This window comes from Labrus bergylta, chromosome 7, assembly GCF_963930695.1.
Source record: "Labrus bergylta chromosome 7, fLabBer1.1, whole genome shotgun sequence".
Lineage (NCBI taxonomy): Eukaryota > Metazoa > Chordata > Actinopteri > Labriformes > Labridae > Labrus > Labrus bergylta.
Window position 1 is genome coordinate 15,668,014 of NC_089201.1, and position 25,554 is coordinate 15,693,567.

At 39.5% G+C, this 25,554-nt stretch overlaps 1 protein-coding gene across 2 annotated transcripts; it reads left to right on the top strand.

The window, feature by feature from the left end:
- The first annotated feature begins 166 nt into the window (after nt 1-166).
- On the top strand, nt 167-24,587 carry LOC109986004 (plasma membrane calcium-transporting ATPase 1). 2 transcript variants are annotated; one of them, XM_029277836.2, is made up of 21 exons: nt 167-493; nt 2,163-2,451; nt 5,169-5,366; nt 6,869-7,126; nt 7,409-7,534; nt 8,142-8,327; nt 9,574-9,600; nt 13,331-13,471; nt 13,607-13,821; nt 14,092-14,334; nt 15,591-15,832; nt 15,914-16,151; nt 16,333-16,512; nt 16,696-16,783; nt 17,045-17,151; nt 17,588-17,779; nt 18,425-18,638; nt 20,175-20,386; nt 20,480-20,587; nt 20,789-20,977; nt 21,632-24,587. In XM_029277836.2, exons 2-21 carry the CDS (start codon nt 2,256-2,258, stop codon nt 22,010-22,012), a joined length of 3,741 nt encoding a protein of 1,246 aa, XP_029133669.2. In that variant the 5' UTR covers nt 167-493; nt 2,163-2,255; the 3' UTR covers nt 22,013-24,587. The 2 variants fall into 2 exon arrangements, with proteins under 2 accessions (XP_029133669.2, XP_065812934.1); XM_065956862.1 differs by having other exon boundaries at nt 168-493; nt 13,328-13,471.
- Nucleotides 24,588-25,554: the final 967 nt, after the last annotated feature.

Genomic DNA, 25,554 nt, shown 5'->3' on the forward strand with positions numbered 1-25,554 from the left:
TACCTGGTCTGTATGTATCTGTTGTAGACTTGGACTGTGCCACTGTTTAGATATGGTTTTGATTGACTCTGTAAGTTTGGACTGAGATGTGTAGATGTGTAGGTGTGTGACTTGAAGACCTGGTCTGTCCCTATCGGCAGGAGGAGCTGCAGCAGCAGGAGCAGCCGTCTCTCTGGCGCTGACTGAAGCCACAGATTGTCTAATTAGATTAAGCGAGGCTTTCCACAGATAATCATTTAGCCAGCTCCTGTTTTTTCCTACGATGGAGTGCTGCTTGTGCTTGTGAGCTTGCTGAAGGTCAAACTGAATTTCTGAGCAAGAGCCTGTTTTTGGGAATAAATTGTGGTCTTGGAGCAGGTGTGCAGACTGCCAGCTGAGGAGCTGTGGTCAGGTTATGGGCTGTTTCTGGACCTGGGAGCGTGAAGCTGCTCAGAGTAATCAGAGTGCCGCTAATACCTGCTGCTGCTAACAAGAGGCGATGGGGGAAGTTTCTGTAAGTAAAGCCTTTCTTGTCCTCACTGCTGAAGCAAAAAATAGACAATAATGCTAAAGCAGGAATACAAATAGTTTTTTCTGTTTCCTGACTATTTGTATTAATATCCTGAATGTATTGTGTATATCAAATAATTTCCCTCTTTGCTAATGATAAGTTCATTTGTAACTGATAAACAGAGAATTTATAACAAAATTCAAAAGATTTATAGCCTTGCTGTGTTTCCTGCTGTACACTGAATTTATTTTGCACTTTTAGTTTGAAACACTTATAAGGCTCTTGCTCTGGACAAATTAAGCTGCAGGTTTTATTCATTGATATGACTGCCATGACTTCTGTTCAGCATATTCTGCTCTCAGAAGCTCCTTCTTTCTCCTTCAGCCTTAAACAGGCTGCTTCTCTCTTGTTCAGATTAAGCCTCGACTGACTGATTGACACAGATTACATCTGAAAGCACAGAGGTCACAACCTGTAAAGAACAAATATAAATGCTTTTAGTTCACGTACTAGCAGGTGTTTAAATTAAAAGACCAAGTCTTTTCCAAGTCAATCAACAGTTTGATTGTTTTTATGAACTGGGGTCGGCGATCATAGCAGTGTGAGGAATGGTGATTGGATTGGGTTGCTCAGGTCCTGGCTCTCTTTCTTCTGTGTTTCTTCTCTGGTTTAGGGCTTTTAAGTGATACGGCTTGTAACTGATGAGATGATACAAGCGGAGGGGGTTGCTTAATGTAGCCCTGCTGTCCAGGATAAAGCCACTATTGTGAACACTTTTTGTTGATTAGTTTGTTCTTCCCTTACTTAATGTCTTAATGTCTCCCCCATGCTGCTGCTGTTCTTGAAATCTTGTAAAGCATTATTGAATGCTTGCTGATCTAAGAAAATAAAAAAAATAAAAAGTTTCTTTCCAGCTGACTTTAAACCATCTGGCTGACCCTTGAAGAGAACTGATGTAGTGCTTTACAGTGGAGGTTTAATGCTTGCAGCATCACTTTATTTATTACACTATCAGTTATGTTGCACTTGCCCACATGTTTTAATTTGAAGATACTGTTTTTGTGTATTGATAATTGGGGAAAATAATTAACTCTAACAGAGTCCAAGTTCCCCCTGGGTAATCCCAACCACATAAAAAAGAATGTATATGTTGTTATTGTTTCGCATGATCTCGTTATTTCCAAGCATCAACAATCTCTATTACTACTCTATTGACATCATATTATTTGCCAGAAAAAGACTAACTAAATATATTGATTCCTTCTAAATATTGGTCCTTAAAAAACCCTCCCATATAATTTGTATGAAAATGTAGAATGAAGGGGTGTTGATGGCCCATCGATTAGGTCGCGCCCCTTCTATGTGGGCTGTAGTCATTCTAACAGGCAGCTTAGGTTCGAGTCCAATCTGTGTCTCGTTTCCCATATCTCCCGATTTACTACTCTCTATGCACTACACTATCTAAAAAAAGGGAAAATACCCCAAATAAAAAAAGAAAGAAAATGCAAAGTGGAAACAGAGCTAAGGTACCTTTGTATCCTGTGTGCCCAATTTCAACATTTTGGCGCTTTAATGCCATTTGTGTGATAATGTTTCTACATTTTTCCCCAGAGTTTCTAATTTGATTTCCAAAGGACCTCTGATAAAACAAAGATTTTCTGTCACCCTACAGTCACACAGTCCCCATCAGGCCAGATCTGCACCTCAGGCTGACCACTGAGCCTGTGTTTATCTGGAAGGCCTCTGTCGAGTCCCTGTGGAAGACATGGCCAGCAACTCAGTTCGGGGGTCCAGACATGGCCGACGCGCCGAGGCCAACCATGAGGCGGAGTTCAGCTGCTCACTACAGGATCTGCGCGCTCTCATGGAGCTCAGAGGACCAGAATCTGTGACCAAGATTCAGGAGTGTTATGGAGATGTTAATGGACTGTGTGCCAGACTGAGGACATCGCCTGTTGATGGTGAATATGTTAAAAAGCTCTGCCATTGCCACTGTCATTTTTCATTTTCTGTCTGCAGATTCTTTATAAACCAACAGGTCACATTGCCTGCTAGGGCACCAAAGCCTCAGAAATATGAATCTAAAACTAACCTGCAGCCTCTTTTCTTCTCTGCCCTCTGTTAACTTCAGGACAGTATCAGACAAAGACAGTTACAGTTAAAAAAAAATGCATGTAAAGTTCACAACAGCTCGAAAAAGTTTAGCTATCTTCCTGTTTTTGAGGCAGTTATAGGGATGTGTTTTCCGAAGTTTCACAGAATTAGTTTAAGCGACTTTTTACAAAGAACGCCATTGAGAACTTTGTTTTTTGTTCAATTCTGAGCAGGAACTTTCATCAATGATGTAAAACAATCACAGAGTATCTTAAACCAGGGATGCATTGAACATAGAATAAATCAGTCATTTGTATGGTATTGGCAGTGGTAGTAATCTTATTAAGCAGTAGGAATCGGCTTGGGATCACCAACCCAAATTAAATGCTGTTTCATCATCAATGTCATTTAAAAAATCAGTGTCTGCAGATGACCAGAGGTGTTTTGTGTTAGACATTTCATGCTAAAAACAGACTCCATGACTCCACTGGGACTTCTAGTTTTGACAGAACCCTTCACTGCTTTTTGATAAATACCCTGCTGTTTGTATGTTTCAGTACCTGTAATACAAATAGCAAGTCTGTTTTCAGACCAGTGACCTTCTATCCTTAAAAAAATGCTTAAACATATTTTTTTTATAAATGCAGAGACCCACAGACTATATTTAGGAAAAGCCTCTTTTTGTTTGTTCTTTATTGTGTTGTTTGTGGTCAAACACAGCCGTTATTCAAGTCTTGCTTTTATTTGACTACAGGCTTTTACTTCAGGTGATACTGAGTCAACCTTTGTCAAGATGAGGCAAACTTAATATTAATGACACTGACGTGTGTTACACTGACCTTGGGACAGTGAATTAAGTGCGTGTCGTGCTGACCTCTAATGCTTTGGACTCTGTGCATTTGTGGACTTAGTGTTTCTAATACGTCTGCCCTTTGACATTTTCCTCCTCATCATTAATTCATTCAGTCTGTCTGTATGTCTTGCACAGTAAACACCTACAGCATTTCGACTCCTGCTGACAGAGAGAGGTAAAATGTCAGTAGCAGCTTGAAATCAGTGGAAAATCCATCACACTGCTTTTCTGCGCTCTGTGTCTTGAGGGTGACAGCCGGCAGGGGGGATCCATTTACTTATAGAATGTAACCTCTGTTACCTGAAAGCATACAAAATAATAAGTACTCTGCTACCTGAGTTTCATTTTCTGTAATGGATGTATGATTTTCAAACATGATGAAGAGTGCTCGGTTTAAAACCTGTTCAAAGTGACCGAGTCTGCTGCTGCATGCAATGTGTCCAGAGGGATCTGAGCATGTTCTGACATGTTGTTCTGCTCCCCAGAGAAAACCAGTCTGCTCCCTGCTCACATACAACACTACTCTAAAATACTGGAGATAGACACAAACACCAGGCATGTCCCCTTTCTTTAAAGTTACATTTATTGGATTTAAGACTTCATTTAAAACAGATTGAAGCAACTGAGGTGGCCATTACTAAACTATCCAGAATGTTTCCTATGCCTCACTGATACTGATGTGGCATAAATTTACTTGCTCCATATTTTTCCCTGTACAAATAGACATAAATAGAGATTATCTACAAATAAATAGTTGAACATGGCTTGAGTTAGTGTGGGGCAAAGGTATTTGCATTTAATAGTTAGCCACACTGTGCTGACCTATTACCTTTTGATATTGATAAATCAAAAGTATTTCTTTAAAATATTTATCAATTGCTTTATTTTTGACTGTAGACAACAGAATATACATGGGGTTTGTGAAAATGTTTATATTTTATTGGAACGTCAGTAAAAAGAAAACACTGTTTTATAAATGCTCAAATAGAGCTTTCTGACAACTGTACACCAATCAATCCAGAAGACCAAAACATACCCCGTCTTCAGCAAGACTTCAGAGGTGTCTTAAAGCAAATGTCAGATGTGCTTATCTAAATACCGATACTTTAGGATCAAGCTGGGATAAAATATGTTCTTCCTTTCTATTGTAAATGCCTGTAGGTGGAACTTGTTTATTTTGTTTATCTCAGCATCTTTCTGAAATGATTTGTTACTTGTTACTCTTCCGAGGTTTAGATCGTCATCAGTGTGATTAAACCTCAAGAGTGTGTTTTAGTTAGTGATGGATCACATTCATCACAAAGTGAAGTGTCACATTTGTATTTTGAAAAAATCTCAAAATCAACACATTTGTACGTTTAGAATTTTTTTTGTACGTTTGTACGTTTGGAAAAATTCCCAGTTTACGTATTCTAGTTCTTTTGAAATAAATATATATTTTTAACAAATGGTTTTAAACATGTATCAGTCAGAAATATTCTTTGACCCTATGTGCACCCTAATAATCATTTTAATACATTGCTGTACAGTATTACACATTATGGACCTTTGGAAACTTTACAATAAGACTTAAGGATTACGTTTTAACAAACATGATGATTCTGTAAAGGAGCAGACATTGTTTCAGAGAGGTTAGGATTAAGAATTTACTTGGATGTAAGATTAAATGTAAAGTCGCAGGGATCAGAGGAGGACATGTTTTTAATGCCATGCGTTTGTCTCCACCTGCAGGTTTAGACGGAAGTTCAGAGGACATCGACCGAAGAAAACAGGAGTTTGGACAGAACCTCATCCCTCCTAAAAAGCCAAAAACCTTTGTGCAGTTAGTCTGGGAAGCCCTGCAGGATGTGACTTTGATAATCCTGGAGGTGGCAGCCATTATTTCACTAGGCCTTTCTTTCTACAAACCACCAGATGCTGAGAGACAGAGTAAGTTGATTGTTTGTTCAAATCAAACCTTTATCTCTGATTGTCTTGGTAATTAGGGACTCCACTAATAATAGAGTGCAGTAAAAAAAACATTTTACTGTCCTAAAAAGACTGACTTTTCTCTCCCTGGTCCCTTAGGCAGAGTGGAACATACAAACTTTCTGCTTTTAGTCAGTTACAAACAGGGCCTGAAATTAACTTTTTGACTCACTGGCCAAGGTGGCAGTTAGATGAAAAAATTCACGAGACAAGCAACATTTTTTGCTGGCCAATATAATAGAAATGTAGTTTTTGTGTCACATACACATTTGTTTCAGTATATTCAATTGAGTTAATAAGGTATTATGTTCCGTTGGATCGGATCACAGATTTAAGACACAGATTGAATAATTTCATCAGATCAGGAAATTAAGAAATGGTAAAACATGTTTGCTCGCAGTAGCAGGGCCCAGCCCCTGGATCTGCCCCTGCAGACTTTGTTTATCAGAATTACAAACACACAAAAATTTATTTTTTTAATAATAAATTTGCTTTAATCCACAAAACTTTATCTTTTCTCAATTTAACTTTGACAATGTTAAACATGTAACATTTCCAGACCGTTCATCTAGCGGATGTGTATGTATCACTGACTGCGTTTAAATTTACAGACAACAGCAGGCTGCTGGATAAAGTTACGATCGTTTAGTAACTGATTGTTGATAAATGCAGACACGGTCAGAGTGAATGGAGAGAAGTCGAACTGACCATTCGACAAAATCACTTGCTTTCCTAACCAACTATGTTTAGCGTTCTGTGTATCAGTGTATGTTAGTTTGTGACAGTGCCCCTGAGACACAGAAGAGGGAGAGAAAGAAGCTGCAGCTAAACCAAACATGTTTATAGCTCGGCCTATTTTCAATATTCATGATGATTCTTTATATGTTAGTTACGGTATATGACATGTGGCTAATAGCCCTCTGAAATTTACTTGCCAAATCAACCCGCATTTGGCGGTTGTTCATTTCGGACCCTGGTTAATTGACATACTTTTTGGTAACATTCATTTAGCTACCATCTCTTTCTTTTTTATTTTGTTTTGGGCTTTCAGCGTTTTTATTTGGATAAGGTAGGAAATCAGGGAGAGCATCTGGGATGCTTCGTTTGTCTGAATCGACTATAAGTCAGATAGGCAACAAAATATTAAGGCTACAAAAATACCAGTATGTTTAAAATGAAATTACTTTTTAGCTGTAATCCCAATAAAATACTTCTCTGTGACAACAACACAGACTATTGTTTTTAAATGATTACTTTCTATTGTAAAAGCAAAAGGGAAAAGTAGTTGGGGACTGTTTTCCCAAAGGAAGAGTGACTTGTCCTTTGAATCTTGGATCCTTGCATAACAATCAGAGGTCTCTTCCTATCTAGGTGAAATGGTTGAGTTTATGGAAAGGCAGGAAAATTAACTAACGTTGAATTATTCCAGAACTTTAAATCCAGTCTGTGTTGTCACTATTCAGATTGTGGCAGTGCAGCCGGGGGCGTGGAAGAGGATGGTGAAGCGGAGGCAGGATGGATTGAGGGTGCTGCCATTCTACTGTCAGTGGTGTGTGTGGTCCTGGTGACGGCCTTTAATGACTGGAGTAAAGAAAAGCAGTTCCGTGGCCTTCAGAGCCGCATCGAGCAGGAGCAGAAGTTCACCGTGGTCAGAGGGGGCCAGATGGTCCAGATCAAAGTATCAGAAATTGTCGTCGGCGACATTGCACAAGTAAAATATGGTAAGAGACCAAAACCTTTAACAATAACAAAATGTATTGTTAAGGTAAAAGTTTCCTTGCATTTTAATGGTTTCTAAAGATAATGAGTGAAATCCTCCCTCATCAAGTCCCAACATAACTATTCAAAATATTAAGAAAGAAATATCATGATATTAGGATTGGTTATTGTTTGTATTTCCTGCAGTTGTCATGCCACAGACAGATGCTGTAAGGATGATGTAACATAACGATTGATGAGGATGAGCTTTAATTATAGCATACTTGTGTTACTTTTTGTACCAGGTGACCTCCTTCCTGCTGATGGCATCCTGATTCAGGGCAACGATCTGAAGATTGATGAGAGCTCTCTGACCGGAGAGTCAGATCATGTCAAGAAGACTCTTGACAAAGATCCCATGCTGCTGTCAGGTGCTTCTCTCAACTCCATTCATGTCAAAAAAACTGCCAAGGTCAATGTGACCTGAGCTGTTATTGTCAGCTCCACTATTAGATCTGTCTATCTTTCTAGTCTTAACATGTGTGGAATGAACAGTGAATTACCCTTATAAGGAAAAAATACAACACAAAAAACCCTAATTTTGTCACAAAATCAACACACAACAGATTTTTTTCAAATTACTTCATGTATCCTATCCTAAGGGTTGTACAAAGGAACTAAATAGAACCATCTCTTATGGGCTGCTCGATTTTGTCCAAAATCCTAATCAGGATTATTCGTATTAATATTGAGATCAAGATTAGTAAACACAGCTACTGATTGGTTTTACAACATCGTGTTCACATGCATTTATCAAACTTAAACTCTTAACACTCACATTCAGATGCTTTGTAAAACAAGCAACACATGAAAACAGTGCACACACTTTTGGTACAACAACTTTAAAGTAGAGCAACAAAGAAGAGATCCCTCTAACAGAATATAAAGTTATACTCCTGGTGTAGTTTTTAAAGCTTAGACAGAAATAACAATGATAAAACTCCTCTCTCTTTCTCTCTCTCTCTCTCACACTCTCAGGTACCCATGTGATGGAGGGTTCTGGCAAGATTCTGGTCTGTGCTGTCGGTATTAACTCTCAGACTGGAATCATCTTCTCGTTGCTTGGAGCCAGTGAAGAAGATGGAGAGGAGAAAGCGGAAAAAGAAAAGAAAAAAGAGAAGCTGAAAGAGGAACTGAAAAAAAAGAAGATTAAGGACAAAAAAAGTAAGTTCAGCATATGCTCTTTATCACTTCTTGTGATACATCACAGCTAAGGGCCCCATAAAGAGCAGAATTACTTGTGCATCTATGTGTGACATGTATCTACATAGCTGACAATAATACAGAGTAAAGCGACCCCAGACTGTGATATCGAACAGAGCTCACATTTCAACACATTTTTGGAAGTTAAGGGAACTCTAAAGTATGGTTCATATCGACATGATTTTTAAAGTGGTTGTTTAAGGCACTGTATTGGAAAGTAGATACACTTCTGTTTAAATATTTGGACTGAATCTGACTTTATAAACTGCCTTATCGTAACCTTTTTGCAATTTCTGTTATAACCACTTTGAAGCATGCACCCAAGAACCTGGGGCTCAAACCTTAATTCACTTTTCCTACCGAGTTCCTATGTGACCATGATTGATTAAATGTTGAGGTTCTGAAGAATTTAGTTAACAAAATACATGCCCATTAAAAGTAATTAACCAGTCATCATGTATAAGAAGAATGCATAATACAATTACTAATACATTGTTAGAATTGGGTTGTTGTGACGCCACTGTGGCAGCAAATTTTAGCCAGCTAATCAGGGAAATGATGATAAGCGTGCATGCTTTGTTGGTTTAATACAGCAGCATACGAACGAGGGGTGTCATGGAACAAAGTCACTGTTCGGTTTATACTTCGATTTTGGGATCACTATTCAGTATGAGTTCGGTACAACAGGTAAAAAACAACAAAAAGTCCAGTAGTGCAAGTTAGAGTATGGCCCATAGTTCTGTTTGGATCACCCTGAGAAAATTGCTAAAATAAAGACACAAAATAAAAACGACACAGAAATGAATGATATCTTCTGTTTTGAAAATATTAAATAATTACAATGTAAAATATAAGACAAGTTGTTGTTAGTGCTGCAGCTGGATGCACAGAAAAATCTTGTTTATTTAGTACTCCTGTATGCCTGTGAATGGACATGAAGGTTCACAACGTATACTCATACCGTAACATCACTATTACAAACAGTTTCTTGATATTCAAGCAGTCCGCATTTTAGTGATCGATTATTTGATGAAATTGTCAATGCATTAACTGGAAATCAGAGATCACCACTCCAGTTTGAAATGTGTTAATCATCAAAATTCATGATTTACCTTATTTGATTCTGCATGGAGCCTCATCATATGCTCTTGTAATTGGTGTTGTAGCTGTGACTTACATGTTTCTGTTGCATGTTTTTCCTTTACAGGTAAAAAAGATGATAAAAGCAAGAAAGGTAAGCTGCACATCGATTGTCAGTTTCAGTTTGTGAGTGGATGTAATCGTGGTATTGAACAGTGGCAGGTCCAGTTCATCTGGACTGACTACTTCAGACTCCTGATTTCCTTTTGGTAGCAACCATTTAAAATTGCCTCAAAAAGTAGTCAAAACCATAGGTCGAGCTCAAGAGTGCACTTGGTAGCTGTGACTTCACCTTAAAAGAAAGTGGTATTGTGAGTAATTGTGTGTGGAGGAGTTCCTCTCCAACAAAAATAGGTATTGGGTTATTTTCAGACTTTCCTGATGTTTTTGCACAATGTACTCATTTCAAATTAAAAATGTGTATTAAAAATGTGTAGTATGCTAAAGAGATACCCTGATGTTAGACAGATTCTGTAGACATCTACAGTGATGATCACACCAGTTTACCTTTCCTACTGTGTCCTAGGTAGCGTGCCTACAAAAATGCAAAGCACTGGAAAGTCCACAACAACTTAATATGATTACACTTAACTTATCAGGCTAACCTTATCAGACTGACTTTGTTTATGGGTAAAATGACACACAAGAGACATGAGACCATTTACAATGTATTTTTTGAAAATCTGAATCTTTTGTCAAGAGAAAATGTTCATAATTTGACAAAATTAACAAGACCCTTTACACAGACAAAATACATCATCAGTCTGCAAGTTTGATAAAAAGTAATAGTTTGATTTAAGCAGGAATAAAAAAAATAACATTATGCTCCTGGAGTAACAGAACACATAGGGCACTTTAAATCATATTTATAATGAACGAAGCATGTATAATAGGCACTGCATTTATAACTTCTCTTTATTAAAAGCCTAACGGCATTAAACAGATTTTAGCTGTGTAACTCTTTGCTTCAGCTTTCCAAAACCATTCACTGGCTAACCCTGGCTTAGCATACTGAAAAATAATATGATTGAACTTTTTCACAATACATATACTTTAAAAGAAGTTGTTACTAAGCACTGTGAAAAACAGTAATTTGTTGTAAGGAGGATTTAATGCAGCCTTAAAGTTGTTAGACTATGGGCCTTCTTTGGTTTCTGGCGTTGCACTTTTGTGAATTGCAAGAATACTCAGAATCCTATGTTTTGAATAGACTTGTATTTTCAGTCGCAATGGTGGAGGATATAGCCAGTGATGTATTAGTTGATAGACTGCATGGATTTCAGCACTCACACTGACCAGATTAAGATTTTCCAACCCGACTTTACCTAGAGTTTTTCCTGCCAGCCTACTTGTGAAACCCCCCCCCTCTTCCGTCCACCAGGGAGAGCTCATGAAACAGTGTACAGATGTTCACTAGCAAGCTGAGCTACTGATGTCAACAAAACCTTTGTAGTCTCATGTAGACATAAAATGTTAAACTATCTTTCTATGCTTGTTTTTTTGAGCTCCTGAATTCAAATTAGCCTGCTTTTAAAACTTTAGCCTGTTATACCTACTCTTTTTCCAACACTTGAAGGCAGTCCTTAAAGTACCAGGTTTATGTTATACAAGAACTTTTCCAAACATTCAAAAACATCTTTATTTAGGTCAGACTTATTGTGTATCTTTCATTACTGAACATTTTTGCAATGTTAAATAGATAATGATTTCTTTTTATTTATTCTTTTTCAATTTCATTCTGTATCATGATTTGGTACTCAAAAAAGTCTGGTCCTGCTGAAGATCATGGCTCTGAGTTTGCCCATGTTTCCTGGTCCCTGGCAGGTCCTCCTAGCTCCTTGTGGTTCCACTTGGTGGAGTGTGTGTCCCTGTGGTCCGAGGAGTAGGAGCAGGTGCTCCTGACTCTGTTGATAGTGATTAGGAGCAAGTAGATTATCTGCCTTAAGCTTGGCAGCTGCTTTCTTCTCTTGCCTGCTGCTGCTGCCTGGCCTGTCCACTAATAACCTCATTACTGAGCTGGGATCAGCAAGCTCACACACACACACACACAGACACACACACACACTCACACTCAGATACCCTCACTCTCTGACATTGAGCTATGTGTCACTTGACTCCGCAGTGCCGTAAATTGTTGCCATGGCGATCTGGAGGCAAAAGAGATAATGCTGCCCTTTTAGTTCGTTACTTGATTTGTTTTTAATTAAGTAAGTTTGGAGGGAGGCTCCCACTCATATGTTAAGTTTATTAACAAAAATCATTAGAAACAGAAAAAAACATTAATCACTTGTAGAGAGGTACGATTAAGACTCTGCCATTCACGAGTCTGTCCATCACACTCTGACTGATTGTTCCCTCTATTAACACGAGACAAATAGGCAGTATGACTCCAACACTGACATCATACCTCCCACCACAAATCCGTAATATCGACTCTCTCTCTCCATTTTCAAATCCCATTTCAAAACACATCTTTTTAAACTGGCATATTCAGTCTGATCATTCCCCACCCGGTCTCACAACTCCTTTACATCCTGTACATTTGTGTTTTTGTGTTTTTAATGTTAATTTTATCGTTGTGTTGTTACTTTGTTGTTTTTATCTCTGCTCTGTAAGGTGACCTTGAGAGTTTTGTAAGGCGCCTTTAAATAAAATGTATTATTAATATTATTATTATCATCATCCTCAGCTCCAGCTCTGGGATTCATATAAGAAGTGTACCAAATGAAGGATTGTTGTGCATGGTATTGTGTGATAGTTAAGTTTATAAGGCCTTGGTCAGCAAATGACAGACCAAGAAACCAATTCCTCACCAAAATGCCGTCCTATTCGGACCTGGCCTGTTATAACATTTTGTCCAGGGTTTCTAGTTTAAACATCAAAGCTTTTTCACCTTAATAATTGCAATGGCCTCAGAGAGTCAAAGACCAATACATTTTTACAAAATTGTCACAAGTGATGCCACACTGGCAATCAGGTATTTTTCAAAGATCAGCCTTCCGAGTGTGTGAGAGTAGAGCGCGCATCAGGCAGCCGACATGAACGTTTTAGAACCCGCTGAAGTAAGTGAGGGAAAAGTACACATCGCATGCTCTACATTTAGAAAAAAACACATGCAAAAAAGTATATAATCCAGGATGGACAGACTGTATTATGTAGATTTTTCACAGTTCAAAACCACTATGTCTCGTATGTTTTTATAGTTCTGCTCTATTAGTCAAAACACAGATGTTTTGAGTAGTCCTGCCCATTTTTATCTTGACTGAGGAAACAGAAAATAAATGAACTAAGAGCCCAATAGGATCAATCTATCACACTCCTGTCACAACCGTTCAATGCCCAACAATGTGCCAATTAATGTTCCTTAATATTGCTAGGATTTTGGGTCAACATAAAATCCTTTCCCTGGCTCAGGGGATGCCTGATTCCAGCTCATATTTAACGTCAAAAGTTAATTTCTCTATCCAAACAAAATAAATTGTGAGAGTATGATATGGGGGGGGGGGGGGGGGGCTGGTGCAAACACTGTTTAATTGTGAAAATACAGATTGTGAATACCATCCAAGCCTTTCATTTTCAATTTATAAAAGAGAAACATCTGAAAACAGCTTCATGCCATTGACATCATTTAAACAGCAAACTACAGGCAATTGTTTCAGCCATTTCCTTTTTTTCTTACGTAGCTCTTTTGAGTGAGTCAGTATCTTTAGCACGGGCATTACTCTGGACAAATATGACTGAGCTATATGAATGATACTGTTAAGTCGAATTTGTAAAGGATTGTGTTCAAACACCTGAATGTTTGCATGATATCTCTTCAGCAGGAACAGACAAGGATGGTGTGGAGATGCAGCCACTCAAGGAAGATGGAGAATTAGACAAGAAGAAGAAAAACCTACCAAAGAAGGAGAAGTCAGTTCTCCAGGGGAAGCTGACCAAACTGGCTGTGCAGATTGGCGAAGCAGGTATAGACAAAAACGAGATAAATATGAACAGAGTGGGAATAATGCTTCATTCTTCACTTCATCTGTAACTAACAGTACAACTCTGAGGTTAGCTTATGTTAACACAACGCTTTATCTTTCTGTGTATTTTTCTAGGTCTTTTTATGTCGGCTCTCACAGTCCTCATCCTCATCACTCGCTTCCTGATCGACACCTTCTGGGTGCAGGGGGTTCCCTGGTCCAAAGAGTGTATGCCCATCTATATGCAGTTCTTTGTCAAGTTCTTTATCATTGGTGTGACAGTGCTGGTGGTAGCTGTGCCTGAAGGTCTCCCTCTGGCTGTCACCATCTCCCTGGCATATTCAGTCAAGGTCTGTCTGTCCTACACAGCAGTGTCACTCTGAATGTATACATCTTCATTTTCCAGTCTGCAAGCATGTACACATTCAGTCAGATCATTTTCTTTTTGTTACTTATTGATTCGATGCTCTATTGCTGTTGTCCATGTTGGTTGTACCAGTGACCCCCTAGTGGGCCTATTTGACTTCGTCCAAACAATCATGGACCAAACACGGCTCCTACTGTGAATGGCTTTATAAGTTCAGAGTGAAGCTAGCAACCCTGTGTTCCTACTTTTTCAGAAAATGATGAAGGATAACAATCTTGTCCGTCACCTGGATGCCTGTGAGACGATGGGCAATGCCACAGCAATCTGCTCCGACAAGACAGGCACCCTCACTATGAACCGCATGACAGTGGTGCAGACGTACATTGCAGGACGCTACTACAAAAAGGTGCCGGAACCGGGCCTGATTCCTGCGAGGATCTTGGACCTACTCATCCAAGGCATTGGGGTCAACTGCGCCTACACCACCAAGATTATGGTAGGCTGTAAAAATAGCTTTCCATTCAGGAAGCACTGTTAGTTAATCATTTGACCTAGAGTGGAAGATAATTTGGAGAGCTGCCACAGTGGCTCAGGACTCATCTGATCACTCGCTCTTGGATCAACTGCACAGATCAGAGAATCGAGGAGATGAACAGGTCACCTAAACGCTCACTAAATACCAAGACATTTTTAATCAGTTTTAATTTGTCAGCTCACTCCTGAGACTGCTGCACGTTATTTCCATTATCAGTTGTCATGTTGTATATAACAGTAGTCCTTAACCTGGGGTTTCAGGCCCCTAGGGCACAATTTTTGCTGGAAAATAAAAATGAGAAATTAATAACTAACTAATTCACAATGAAGAGTTTTAGTGTTATGACTTAAAATGATGTCTCTGTGTTTTACTAAAGATCAGACATTCTTTGCGACATTTACAAATTAACAGCTGCAAAGAAAAACTACCTTTTAACAGGCAGAAACTCGAGTAGAACCAGATTCATGTTGAATAGCCATGTGCTGCGACTATTCTGGATTTGAAGAGTGGGATAGAGGCAAAGACAGAGACTGAGCTGAACAAGTATCTGATCTGCGTCTCAAAAATGTGAATGCTCTGTATTCTAGCAGTTACCGGTAGTTGTTATTTGCTGTGTAAAATCTATTGGGACACTGAACACTATTACCTCTTTTGTGTTTTCTGAAAGTTTAGTCAGACAACTCATGTTTGTATTTGTTTTAAATATTTATTGCAGCATCAGAACAGAGTTTGTCTTTGCGGTCTTTGCTCTGACTTAATTATTCCTCACATTTTTATTTTACATACAAAAATTTAAGGAGGGATGAGATATCTAAATCGCCCCCAGTCGGAGCCTAAAGGTGGGAATTTGGGTGGTGGTGGGGCTGAGCAAGAATGCAGTACTGTTGCAGGTCAGATCTGGCAATGAAAGAGCAGAGAAAGAGATTGGAAAACTTGCAGCTTAAATAGACCGCCAATTGGAAGGAGGTGTTGTCAGGTGATTGTGGATAATGACGCATGTCAAGTGGGAAATCAGTGCAGCTCCAATTGTCTGCTTGAACTAGCTTGCAGACATTGCCCCATTTGTGTCACGCTCATGATGTTGAATCGATGTTATTGTCATATGTGGCTGCTACTTTTTATCTACAGACAATAGAAGAAACCAATTAGCCATTTAAACTGAAACATATGTTGTAAATATTGTAATTTAACATCCACTCTGCTGCTGCTCTATTCAGCCTCCAGAGAAGGAGGGAGGGCTGCCTCGTCAGATAGGAAACAAGACTGAATGTGCCTTACTGGGATTCTCCCTGGACCTGCGACGTGACTACCAAACTGTTCGCAATGAAATCCCAGAGGAGAAGCTCTTCAAGGTCTACACCTTCAACTCTGTGAGGAAGTCTATGAGCACTGTACTGAAGAACTATGATGGCAGCTACCGGATGTACAGCAAGGGGGCCTCTGAAATCCTGCTCAGGAAGTAAGTTTACTTTGGCTGATGATGATGAACCTCTATGCTCATTAAGATAATTATTACATGACTCCTGCCTTTGCTTGATAGGTGCTGTAAGATCCTTGTGTCTAGCGGCGATGCCAAATCCTTCAAACCTCGGGACAGAGATGATCTGGTGAAGAAGGTGATTGAGCCGATGGCTTCAGAGGGCCTTAGGACCATCTGCCTCGCCTACAGAGACTTCCCAGCTTCTGAAGGAGAGCCTGACTGGGAAGATGAGGCACACATCCTCTCCGGTCTCACCTGCATCTCCGTGGTTGGCATTGAGGACCCTGTACGACCTGAGGTACGTGAGCCCCTGTCTCCACACAGAAATACAGTAAGAGTCAAAACTCACAGAACAGCAAACTGTAGTCCAAGAACAGGTTGTGACATCATCACTGTATTTCTTGAGTGTTCTGTCCATAGCACTACAAAACCTCAACATTGAATACTCCTTACATGTATTGTTCTCTTGTCCTCATCAGGTACCAGAGGCCATCAGAAAATGCCAGCGGGCCGGGATCACAGTCCGAATGGTGACGGGAGACAACATAAATACAGCACGGGCCATTGCTTCCAAGTGTGGCATACTGCAACCCGGAGACGACTTCCTGTGCATAGAGGGCAAAGAGTTTAACCGAAGGATCCGCAACCCAATGGGAGAGGTCAGACAGACAAAAATGTGAAAATAAAATATCAGTGTCTGCAGCTAAAGTCCTCTGACCACCTTACACAATACTTATCACCCACATGACATTTGCATTTTGTGGCTGTTGAATGATGCACTGTCAAGAACTGATAAACTGACTTAAATTAACTTTGTATTCATGTTTATTGTGTTTCTTCAGATTGAGCAGGAGCGTATTGATAAGATTTGGCCTAAACTTAGAGTCCTCGCCAGATCTTCTCCAACAGATAAACACACCCTGGTGAAAGGTTAGACACACTTCACTCAGCCTGATTTATAATGCAGTTTCTTTGTGCTTAACAGATACATGTAAACATTATAAGGAAAAAAAAACATTAAAGTGTGAAAAAACATAATTTAATAAGAAGTAATTAAGAAATGATGCACAGCTCAGAGAAAAGGAAAGAGTGTCAAGACTATTCTAAGGCTCCTAGTGTCAGTCTACACCGCCACTCCTTATTCCATCTGTAAGTGTGTCTCAGCTGTTTTTCTTTCTTCCGTTTTAACAGGTATCATCGACAGCACTGTGCTGGAGAAGAGGCAGGTTGTTGCAGTGACTGGGGATGGAACTAACGACGGTCCTGCCCTCAAGAAAGCAGACGTTGGCTTTGCCATGGTAACAGTCACTGTCACTGTCATCAAAGTGCTGCCTATTGATTTATGGTCTGTGAGGAGTTTTTGACAGGTTATAAAGCACGCTGAATTTAATACTGATGAAACAGCGGTTGTGATCTCATCTTTAAATATTAAGAGTGGATTCATAGGTAAAAAGTTATTCATCTAAAAACTGAACTTAGTAGTAAAGAGATGTAAAAAAAAATCTTAAAAGACATTGATTTATATTTGGATTAGTATTCAGATACCACATTTATTATTTTGAAGGAGAAATAAAAATAGTCCAGAGCAACCCACAACTTACAAGACAAACTATTGATGATTGATTCTTGATTCTGCTCTATGATCATATCATGTCCTTCAGTCAACAGTATCCTACATCCTCCTTAGTCTAAACCTAGGTGAGTGTAAGCTGACCTGCACGCTTTGCTCTGCAGGGCATCGCTGGTACTGATGTGGCAAAGGAGGCATCTGACATCATCCTGACTGACGATAACTTCAGCAGCATCGTAAAGGCCGTGATGTGGGGAAGGAACGTCTACGACAGCATTTCCAAGTTTTTGCAGTTCCAGCTCACTGTCAATGTGGTTGCCGTCATCGTGGCCTTCACCGGAGCCTGCATCACCCAGGTCGGTTCTACCTGACACTAGTGCTGTCGCCTACAAGGATGGACAAAATATTAGTAACCTTCTTGGCCGTGCTAACTTTGTCAGACAAGGTGGTTCATGGCTTTAAGACATTTCCTTTCACCGAGCTACAACAGACTCATACAAAATCTCTGTTAAACAGACCATGGAAGATTATTTATACATACTGTAATTCTGTTTAAAGGTATCTACAATAAAATAGTAAAACAGGTGATCTGCCTGCAGGAGATCATTGATTACAATGTTCAAATGTTTTATTAAATAAGAAGTACAATCGCTACACTATGATAATAAAAGCTTTACAATCTTTACCTGACGGCTTTATGGATAAAAAGCATTTGAAGATACTCTTAAGATATGAAATCACATTAAGCAATAAATGCAAATAAAGGGTCAGATACTTCAACTTCAGAAATCTATTTTTCAAGGAGAAGTTTGCTGCAGTTTACGAATGTAGTAACTGTAATCTAGTGACAAACAACAGGACGGTTATCATTTAATACATTTTATATTTTAAACTCTAAAAGTCAAAACTGCAATAAGAATGAAAACCAAAACGCTCAAGGTGTATCAGGCTTTGGTTTCTGCTGACAGACCTTGATTGTGCATTTGTCTGTGTGTTTCTAGGACTCTCCTCTGAAAGCTGTGCAGATGCTGTGGGTCAACCTCATCATGGATACCTTTGCTTCATTGGCTCTCGCCACTGAGCCCCCGACCGAGGCGCTGCTGCTCAGGGACCCTTACGGTCGCAAGAAGCCGCTTATTTCCCGCACCATGATGAAGAACATCCTCGGACACGGAGTCTACCAGCTGACAGTAATCTTCACCCTGCTCTTTGCTGGTCAGTGAACACACCACAGCTTCATATCTTTACACGAGGATGTGATTAAATTATTGTGAGTTGAGATGCAGAGAAGTAATGGCAGGTTTTCATTGTCACTATACAGAAGAGTATTGATTAGGGGAGGTTTAGACAGTTAACCAACCATGTATAATGGGAACCGCACTTCTCTGAAAACTATAATCCAATGCATGTAACCTTTGTCATCCTATTTTCTATGAACTGCAAAGTGTGCATATTCTTAATTGTAAAAATTATCTAGCATGGGCCGCTGGATAGCCTAGCGGTTATGTCCCAAGCCCCATGTGCAGAGGCTACAGTCCTTCAAATCCAACCTCGACCCTCTGCTGCATTTTATACCCAACTCTCTTCTCCAAACATTTCCTGTCTCTCTTCAGCTTCCTATCCAATAAAGGCAAAAATGGCTCAAAAATATATTTAGAAAAAGAAAGATTTCAAATTTAAAGAAGAGGAAAAATATGCTAATAAATGAAAATATGTATACGTAATTACTACTTGATAATAAAGGAGCAACTAGCTGTCAGGAACTTGTGAACATTAAAAGAGTTTATTTGTTGACACAAAAGTAAAGAATTGAGTACATTCAGGGAAATGACCCATACTCTAGAAACCCTTACAGTGTGGACTGTCTCATACCAGACCTAGTCCTAGGAATAACCAGGTGACTTCTGCATCCGGTTAACAAGCAGTGAGGCAGCAGGGATCAGAGGCGAACAGATATATTTATGCTGTATTTATTTAGAAATCAACTCTTATTTTTAATAATAAAGGGGCGCTAGTCTAGCTCAGTTGGTAGAGCAGGCACTTTATGTACTAGGACTACAGTCTTCGAACCCTTTTATTGCAGGTTCAACTACAATTACAAGGCAAATAAGGCCCAACCATTCTAAATCTATTTGTTATTATTATTAATCTCAAAATAGAGGCGATGTGATTGAGGTACAGGCTGAGCTTTGTTGTTTCTTGTTCAAATTTATAGTTTGTATTTTACTGGGCTATAGATCAAAGACTGCTTTACATTCTGCACATTGACTGTATGCACATTTACTTATCAAAACAATCTCTCAGTTCTCTCACAACTCTTTTAAATATATGTTTCCCTGTATTAGACAATGTATTCTGCCTTTGGTTGACATGGCTTTTGACTGTATCTCTTTTTTCCATCCTGAAAGTACATAAAGGCGTTGTGCAAAAGTGCATAAAATGTGTTGAGGTTGATTTGTTTGTTTGGCTTTACTTTGATGTCTGAGTCACATCCCTTGTATATGCATGGAAAAATAGGGATTCTTGTTTTGGGGGGATTTGTAGGATTTATTGGAATAGCCAACTGGTTTGAAAAACAAAAAATCCTTTAATTTTAACAGGGAAAACAGCAACAAATGTCTCCATGTTATTCAGTTTAATACTATATTACATTATAATTTATGTTTACATGTTTTTAACTTTAATTAAAAATCATGGGTATAACTTTGAATTCTTCACATGCTCAGTGGTCTTTTACAATCTTGCTCATAGGTGAGAAGATATTTGACATCGACAGTGGCAGGAACGCCCCCCTCCATGCCCCGCCCTCTGAGCACTACACCATTGTCTTCAACACGTTTGTCCTGATGCAGATCTTCAACGAGCTCAACGCACGCAAGATTCACGGCGAGAGGAATGTCTTTGAGGGTGTCTTCAACAACCCAATCTTCTGCTCTATCGTCCTCGGAACCTTTGTCATTCAGGTATTCTATGAGGGGCAAAATAATCAACACACCTGTTCAGGTTAACTGTCTGACGTGCTAAAACACTACCTGTATGTTGGTTCTCTCCTGTAGTTTGTCATTGTGCAGTTTGGAGGTAAACCATTCAGCTGTGTGCGTCTGAACATTGAGCAGTGGCTGTGGTGTACCTTTTTGGGCCTCGGCAGCCTCCTTTGGGGACAGGTGAGACACCTTTTTGCAATTTTTTTAAGTAGATAGAAAACATGAAATCATGGTTCAAAAGGAAGGGATGATATGCAAACATTTCTGGCCAGACTTAAATCTGAGACATGATAACATTTTCAGGTCACAGAGGTGTTTACAAACAGGACAGGTGAGTTCAATCTGACAGAGGTGTAATATTTGTGTCTGTCGGTTTCTTAGCTGGTGTCCAGCATCCCAACCAAGTGGCTAAAGTTCCTGAAGACAGCGGGTCATGGAACGCAGCAGGAGGAGATCCCTGAGGAAGAGCTGGAGGAGATGAAGGACCATGAGGAGATCGATCACGCTGAGATGGAAATGAGGAGGAGCCATGTGCTCTGGTGTCGTGGCCTAAACCGCATTCAGAAACAGGTATGGTTTATTTTCTGAGTACCCCCAAATGATGCCTTGTAATAGTGCCCATTGTGGGGGTGGCCCAAAATCCCAAATACACTATTTGGTGTCCTGCAACAAGCTGCTAGTAGCTTTCTTTACATTTCAATGATGGACATTTTGAGTATTTCAAAATGTTCAAAAGTAAATATGTTATCGTATTTTAATATTGTGATTAACTGTGATTAATCACGGTGACATTTTTTATTGATTTATGGCATTAAAAAAAATAAGTGGAAACTTGTTAGTACATTTAACTCCACGAGCCTTAATGTCTGTCGTTCACATGGAAACATCTTTGGGGGAAAACACAACACACACAACCCAAGGGTTGAGTTCAATTTAAATGTTAAATATTATTAGAACAAAATGGGCCTTTACTAAGATGACTCATTTTGGAGCCAGCCTCAAGAGGCCCGTCTAAATCAGCTGTTTGTCACAGATCTAGTTTGGCTGCATTTTCAGCCCTGGATGCTTTATACTCATTGTAGGAATCATGCTGTATGTGAACAATAAACTATGAATGGTTAAAACAGACACAGTGAGAAAAAGAACCAGATTAAAAACTACCACAAATGTTCTTATTTGCTCTGTCGTCAAACGCTAAGCTGACTGTGTTCCTTCTTCTCTCAGATCCGTGTGGTGAACGCCTTCAGGGACAGCGTATCTCCCTACGAAGGTCTGGAGACGCCCGAGTCTCGCAGCTCCATCCACAATTTCATGACCGCCCCCGAGTTCCGCATTGAGGACTCTGAGCCTCAGATACCCATGATCGATGAGGTCGATGGGGAGGACGAGGCTCCTACTAAACGGAACTCCACCGGCGCCATTCCACCCCCGCTGACCATACTGTCCAACCTGCAGCCACTCTCAACCAACCAGAACAACAATGCCACGGAGCGCATTGTTCCGCTGCATAAGGACGCCTCCAGGCCCGGTCTGAACCAGCCCAACTCAGCAACTCTGCCGCCTTGTCCGGGGAGCCCGCTGCACAGCCTGGAGACCTCGCTCTGAACCCCAGACCTGAGCACTTCCTGTGACGATGGTCTGTTCGTACTGTTTGTTACAACAAGAGTTCTGGTTGCTCTGAGAGCAGAGGCATGAAGACCAAAGAAATGTTTTTAAAAAAAGACTTCTCTAATTGGTTCCTATCAGATGTTCACTACTGTTTTTTTTAGAATCCAGGAAGCAGAAATGTTCCCAGGTGTGTTTGTGGACGTGCACAGAGCATTGCGTGTGCACAGACTGATGATTTTTTCTTTAATTTAATAGATATGGACTCTGCAGTTGTTGTTTAGGAGAAGAGTGTTTGTGAGGTGATCGATCAATAATCAGTTTCAGATCTGTAAATATCAATGTTGATGTTCAAAAGTAGTCAGTGCGTTTTATTTGCAAGGTTTAACCCTTTAGGACTGTGGCGGAAATATTTAGAGACCTTTGTAGTAAATCTCTAATGTCTGATTTTATTTTTAGGGTGTTGTTTCAAAGATGTTATTAAAAGATAAAAAACAAAACAACTTATGGAGCAGGATGTTTGTGACACAGCTACTACACAAAGAGATGAGATAGAAACCTTACCTTCACTTGTAAAGGAAAACAAAAACTACAAACATACTCAAACTGTCATTCACGGTCCTGCCATGCTGATGTTTCACCTCCTTCATGAGACATTAGATTCATTTACCACATCAGAGGGTCTTCACGCTCGGCAAAAATATCACACAGGTCCACAGACAGCTGTCTCACTGCACAACACAAGACAGGCGGTTTAAAGCCCTTCACATTATAAAACTGAATGTTAAGAAATCAACCTTATTAAAACTCAGCCCATCATAAATGAGCTGTGTTTAATCAAGTTTTCTATCTGAGAGAAAAGGAACTACTGTGATTGTGACTCGAGGGGATCATATTAAAACAAACAAATGTTAAAAATCTCCTTTCATTATCAACAAAACAATATAACAAAGATGAAAACAAAGGTTTTCTTTTTTTTTTCTTTCTTCATTTCCTAGTCCGGGTTCAGAGAAAAAAACAGACAAATAATAATTTGTGGCTTTCGAATAAAAATTTGTAATAAGATTGTAAATAATTATTTTAGTATTTATGTGGTAACTGTTGTTTTCCCTGAAGTCTTTGAATCAGCTCGTGTCTCTGCTCTCATTGTAGGAGTGTGTGCAGTTATACAAACAAAATTTCAAACATGCAGAAATGCATCCAACCGGTCAGGAGCAGCTGATCAGACAGGACCCCCTGTACACTGCACCACCACTCTACTTCAAAATTAGTGGGATAACCCAAAGATCAGGTGTGAATCGGGCTGAAATCATACACTGTACGCCCTTGACTGTCTGACCCACTCAGCTAGGTATGTGTAACTCAGAGAGAAACATTAAAAGCTCGTTAGTTTCCATCCTAGAAAACTTAAAAAGTAGGAACTTGAATGTGCAGCACAGCCGTAGTGCAGTGAGCTCCAAGCACCATCGAGGTGAGGAGAGAGAGCAAGAAAGGGAGCTGTCAACACAAGTCATGTAGAATCTGGATGACTGTTGCTAAGCAACCCAAACATTCTCCTCTGTGATTAGCTTGTTACATGAAGGGTAACCCTGATTGGTTGGTGGATTCTGACCTGACAGACAGATCATTTAATCAAGGGACATTTCAAATTAATTAATTCACAAACAATTAACTAAATGTGACTTGTAGCTTAAAGAGATAGATTTTAGACAAATAATGTAAAAAAAAAAAGAGGATTTAAGGGTATTTTTATAACTTCATCTGGAAAAATAGATGTGTTTTTTTAAATATAGTAGCAACCTTGAAGAGATCATAAAAAAGTGTTAGTGGGACTGGATTGTCATTTATTTTATCAGTTTAAATGTAAAACTGTATGAACAAACAATGTGATCATAAAGCTAAATGGAAAATAACATTTTTACAGCTTACATGGAAAGTCAGGAAATGTGTAAACATGCACATCTTATCTCACCTCAACAATCCAATCGACAATCCCATGTTGAGGCGGATATGACTTCCACTGGCTAATATAAGAAACGCCTGTGAAATAATTTCCCCCCCCCATTAAACTGATTTTCTTCTGGCTGTGCACTTGATGTAACCTGAGTTATTGGTGCATTCTCCCTGTTGATGGCAGGATTGCTCTAATGAAGCTGCTGGACAAACAGAGGGAGCGCCCCCTGGTGGACAGATAGTGCTGACTCACACTGGAAGCTGAAACCAGTGACTGTGTGTCCCTCACGTATTCCCTCATGTTCCAGATGTGCTTTCTTGAACTCATTCATTCATTGGAAATTGTTAGAATTATTTCTTTTGACATCTGTGTTACGCTCACTCATGATTTAGCAATTATCTATTTCAACAATGTATCTGTTATCTCTTACTACAGTTCATCCATTAAATGCTTTGACATTTCTCCCATTAACTATTTTAACTGTTTAATATTTAACTCAACAAGTTTTATAAAAGTTATTTCTTTTTTTTTTTCTATTAAATGTTTCAGAAATGTGTCCAACATCATTTTCAACGAGGTGTCTTTTATCCTTTAACTATTAAAATGACTATTAAGTTTTTATACCATGTCATCATGTATTATTTTGTATCATTTTCCCCATTAAATATATAAAGAATTAACCTATTAACTATCATATCTACATAAGAATATTTAGATTTTTATTCGGCATGGATCTCACAATTACATTGGACGCACCGGATGTATGCTTTGAGTGTTTTAGCACGAATGCTAATTCTCACCACATAGGAGGCTTTTGGTAAATGGTAAATGGAGTCGAGCTTGCAGAGCACTTTTCTAGTCTTCTGACTATTGAAAGCGCTTTTACACCGCAGGCCACACCTACACATTCACACACTGATGGTAGAGGCTGCTATGTGAAGTGACCATCAGGAGTAACTAATGAAATGCATGCAACTTGGGGTTAAGTGTCTTGCCCAAGGACACATCGGACATGTTGCTGCAGGAGCTGGGGATCAAACCCCCGACCTTCCGATTGAGAGACGACCAACTCTACCAACTGAGTGGCATGCATCCCCCTTAATACAAAGAGAGAAAAGCAGAGTAAAAATAACGAGAATTAGAATAATTATAGAAAGAGAAACACTCCCAACTAATGGCTAAGGAGAGAAAGCAACACAAAATAAAATGTACAAAAATATTGAAAGGACAAAAAGAGAATGAAATATATTCAGTATAATATACTGAACATACCAGCGATAAAAACAAAAGCAACAGGATCAGACGGTCAAACAGTTGCTAGATACAGTGGCGATTCTAGAGTCTGTTGGGATGCAAGGCAAAAATCAGTTGGGGTGGCCCTCCATCCAGCTTTCAGCAGGGCAATGAGAGTGAATGCTGTAAGATGGGGCCCCCTTAGGGAGGTCCCCAACTGTCATAGCAAAATTTAGCTAATTATGGGTCTCTTCTTTAGTTTTAATTTTGTCAGCCATCTGGCACCCCCTACTGGTCCGGGGCCTCAAGCTGTTGCCTGCGTTGCCTGTGTACAAGCAGCGCCTCTGGTTAGATA

Coding starts and splice junctions, on each gene's coding strand:
- LOC109986004 (XM_065956862.1), top strand. CDS start 2,256: ATGGCCAGCAACTCAGTTCGGGGGTCCAGACATGGCCGACGCGCCGAG. Junction 7,535..8,141: donor AGATCCCATGCTGCTGTCAG/GTGCTTCTCTCA, acceptor TCACACTCTCAG/GTACCCATGTGATGGAGGGT. Junction 13,472..13,606: donor TGTGCAGATTGGCGAAGCAG/GTATAGACAAAA, acceptor GTATTTTTCTAG/GTCTTTTTATGTCGGCTCTC.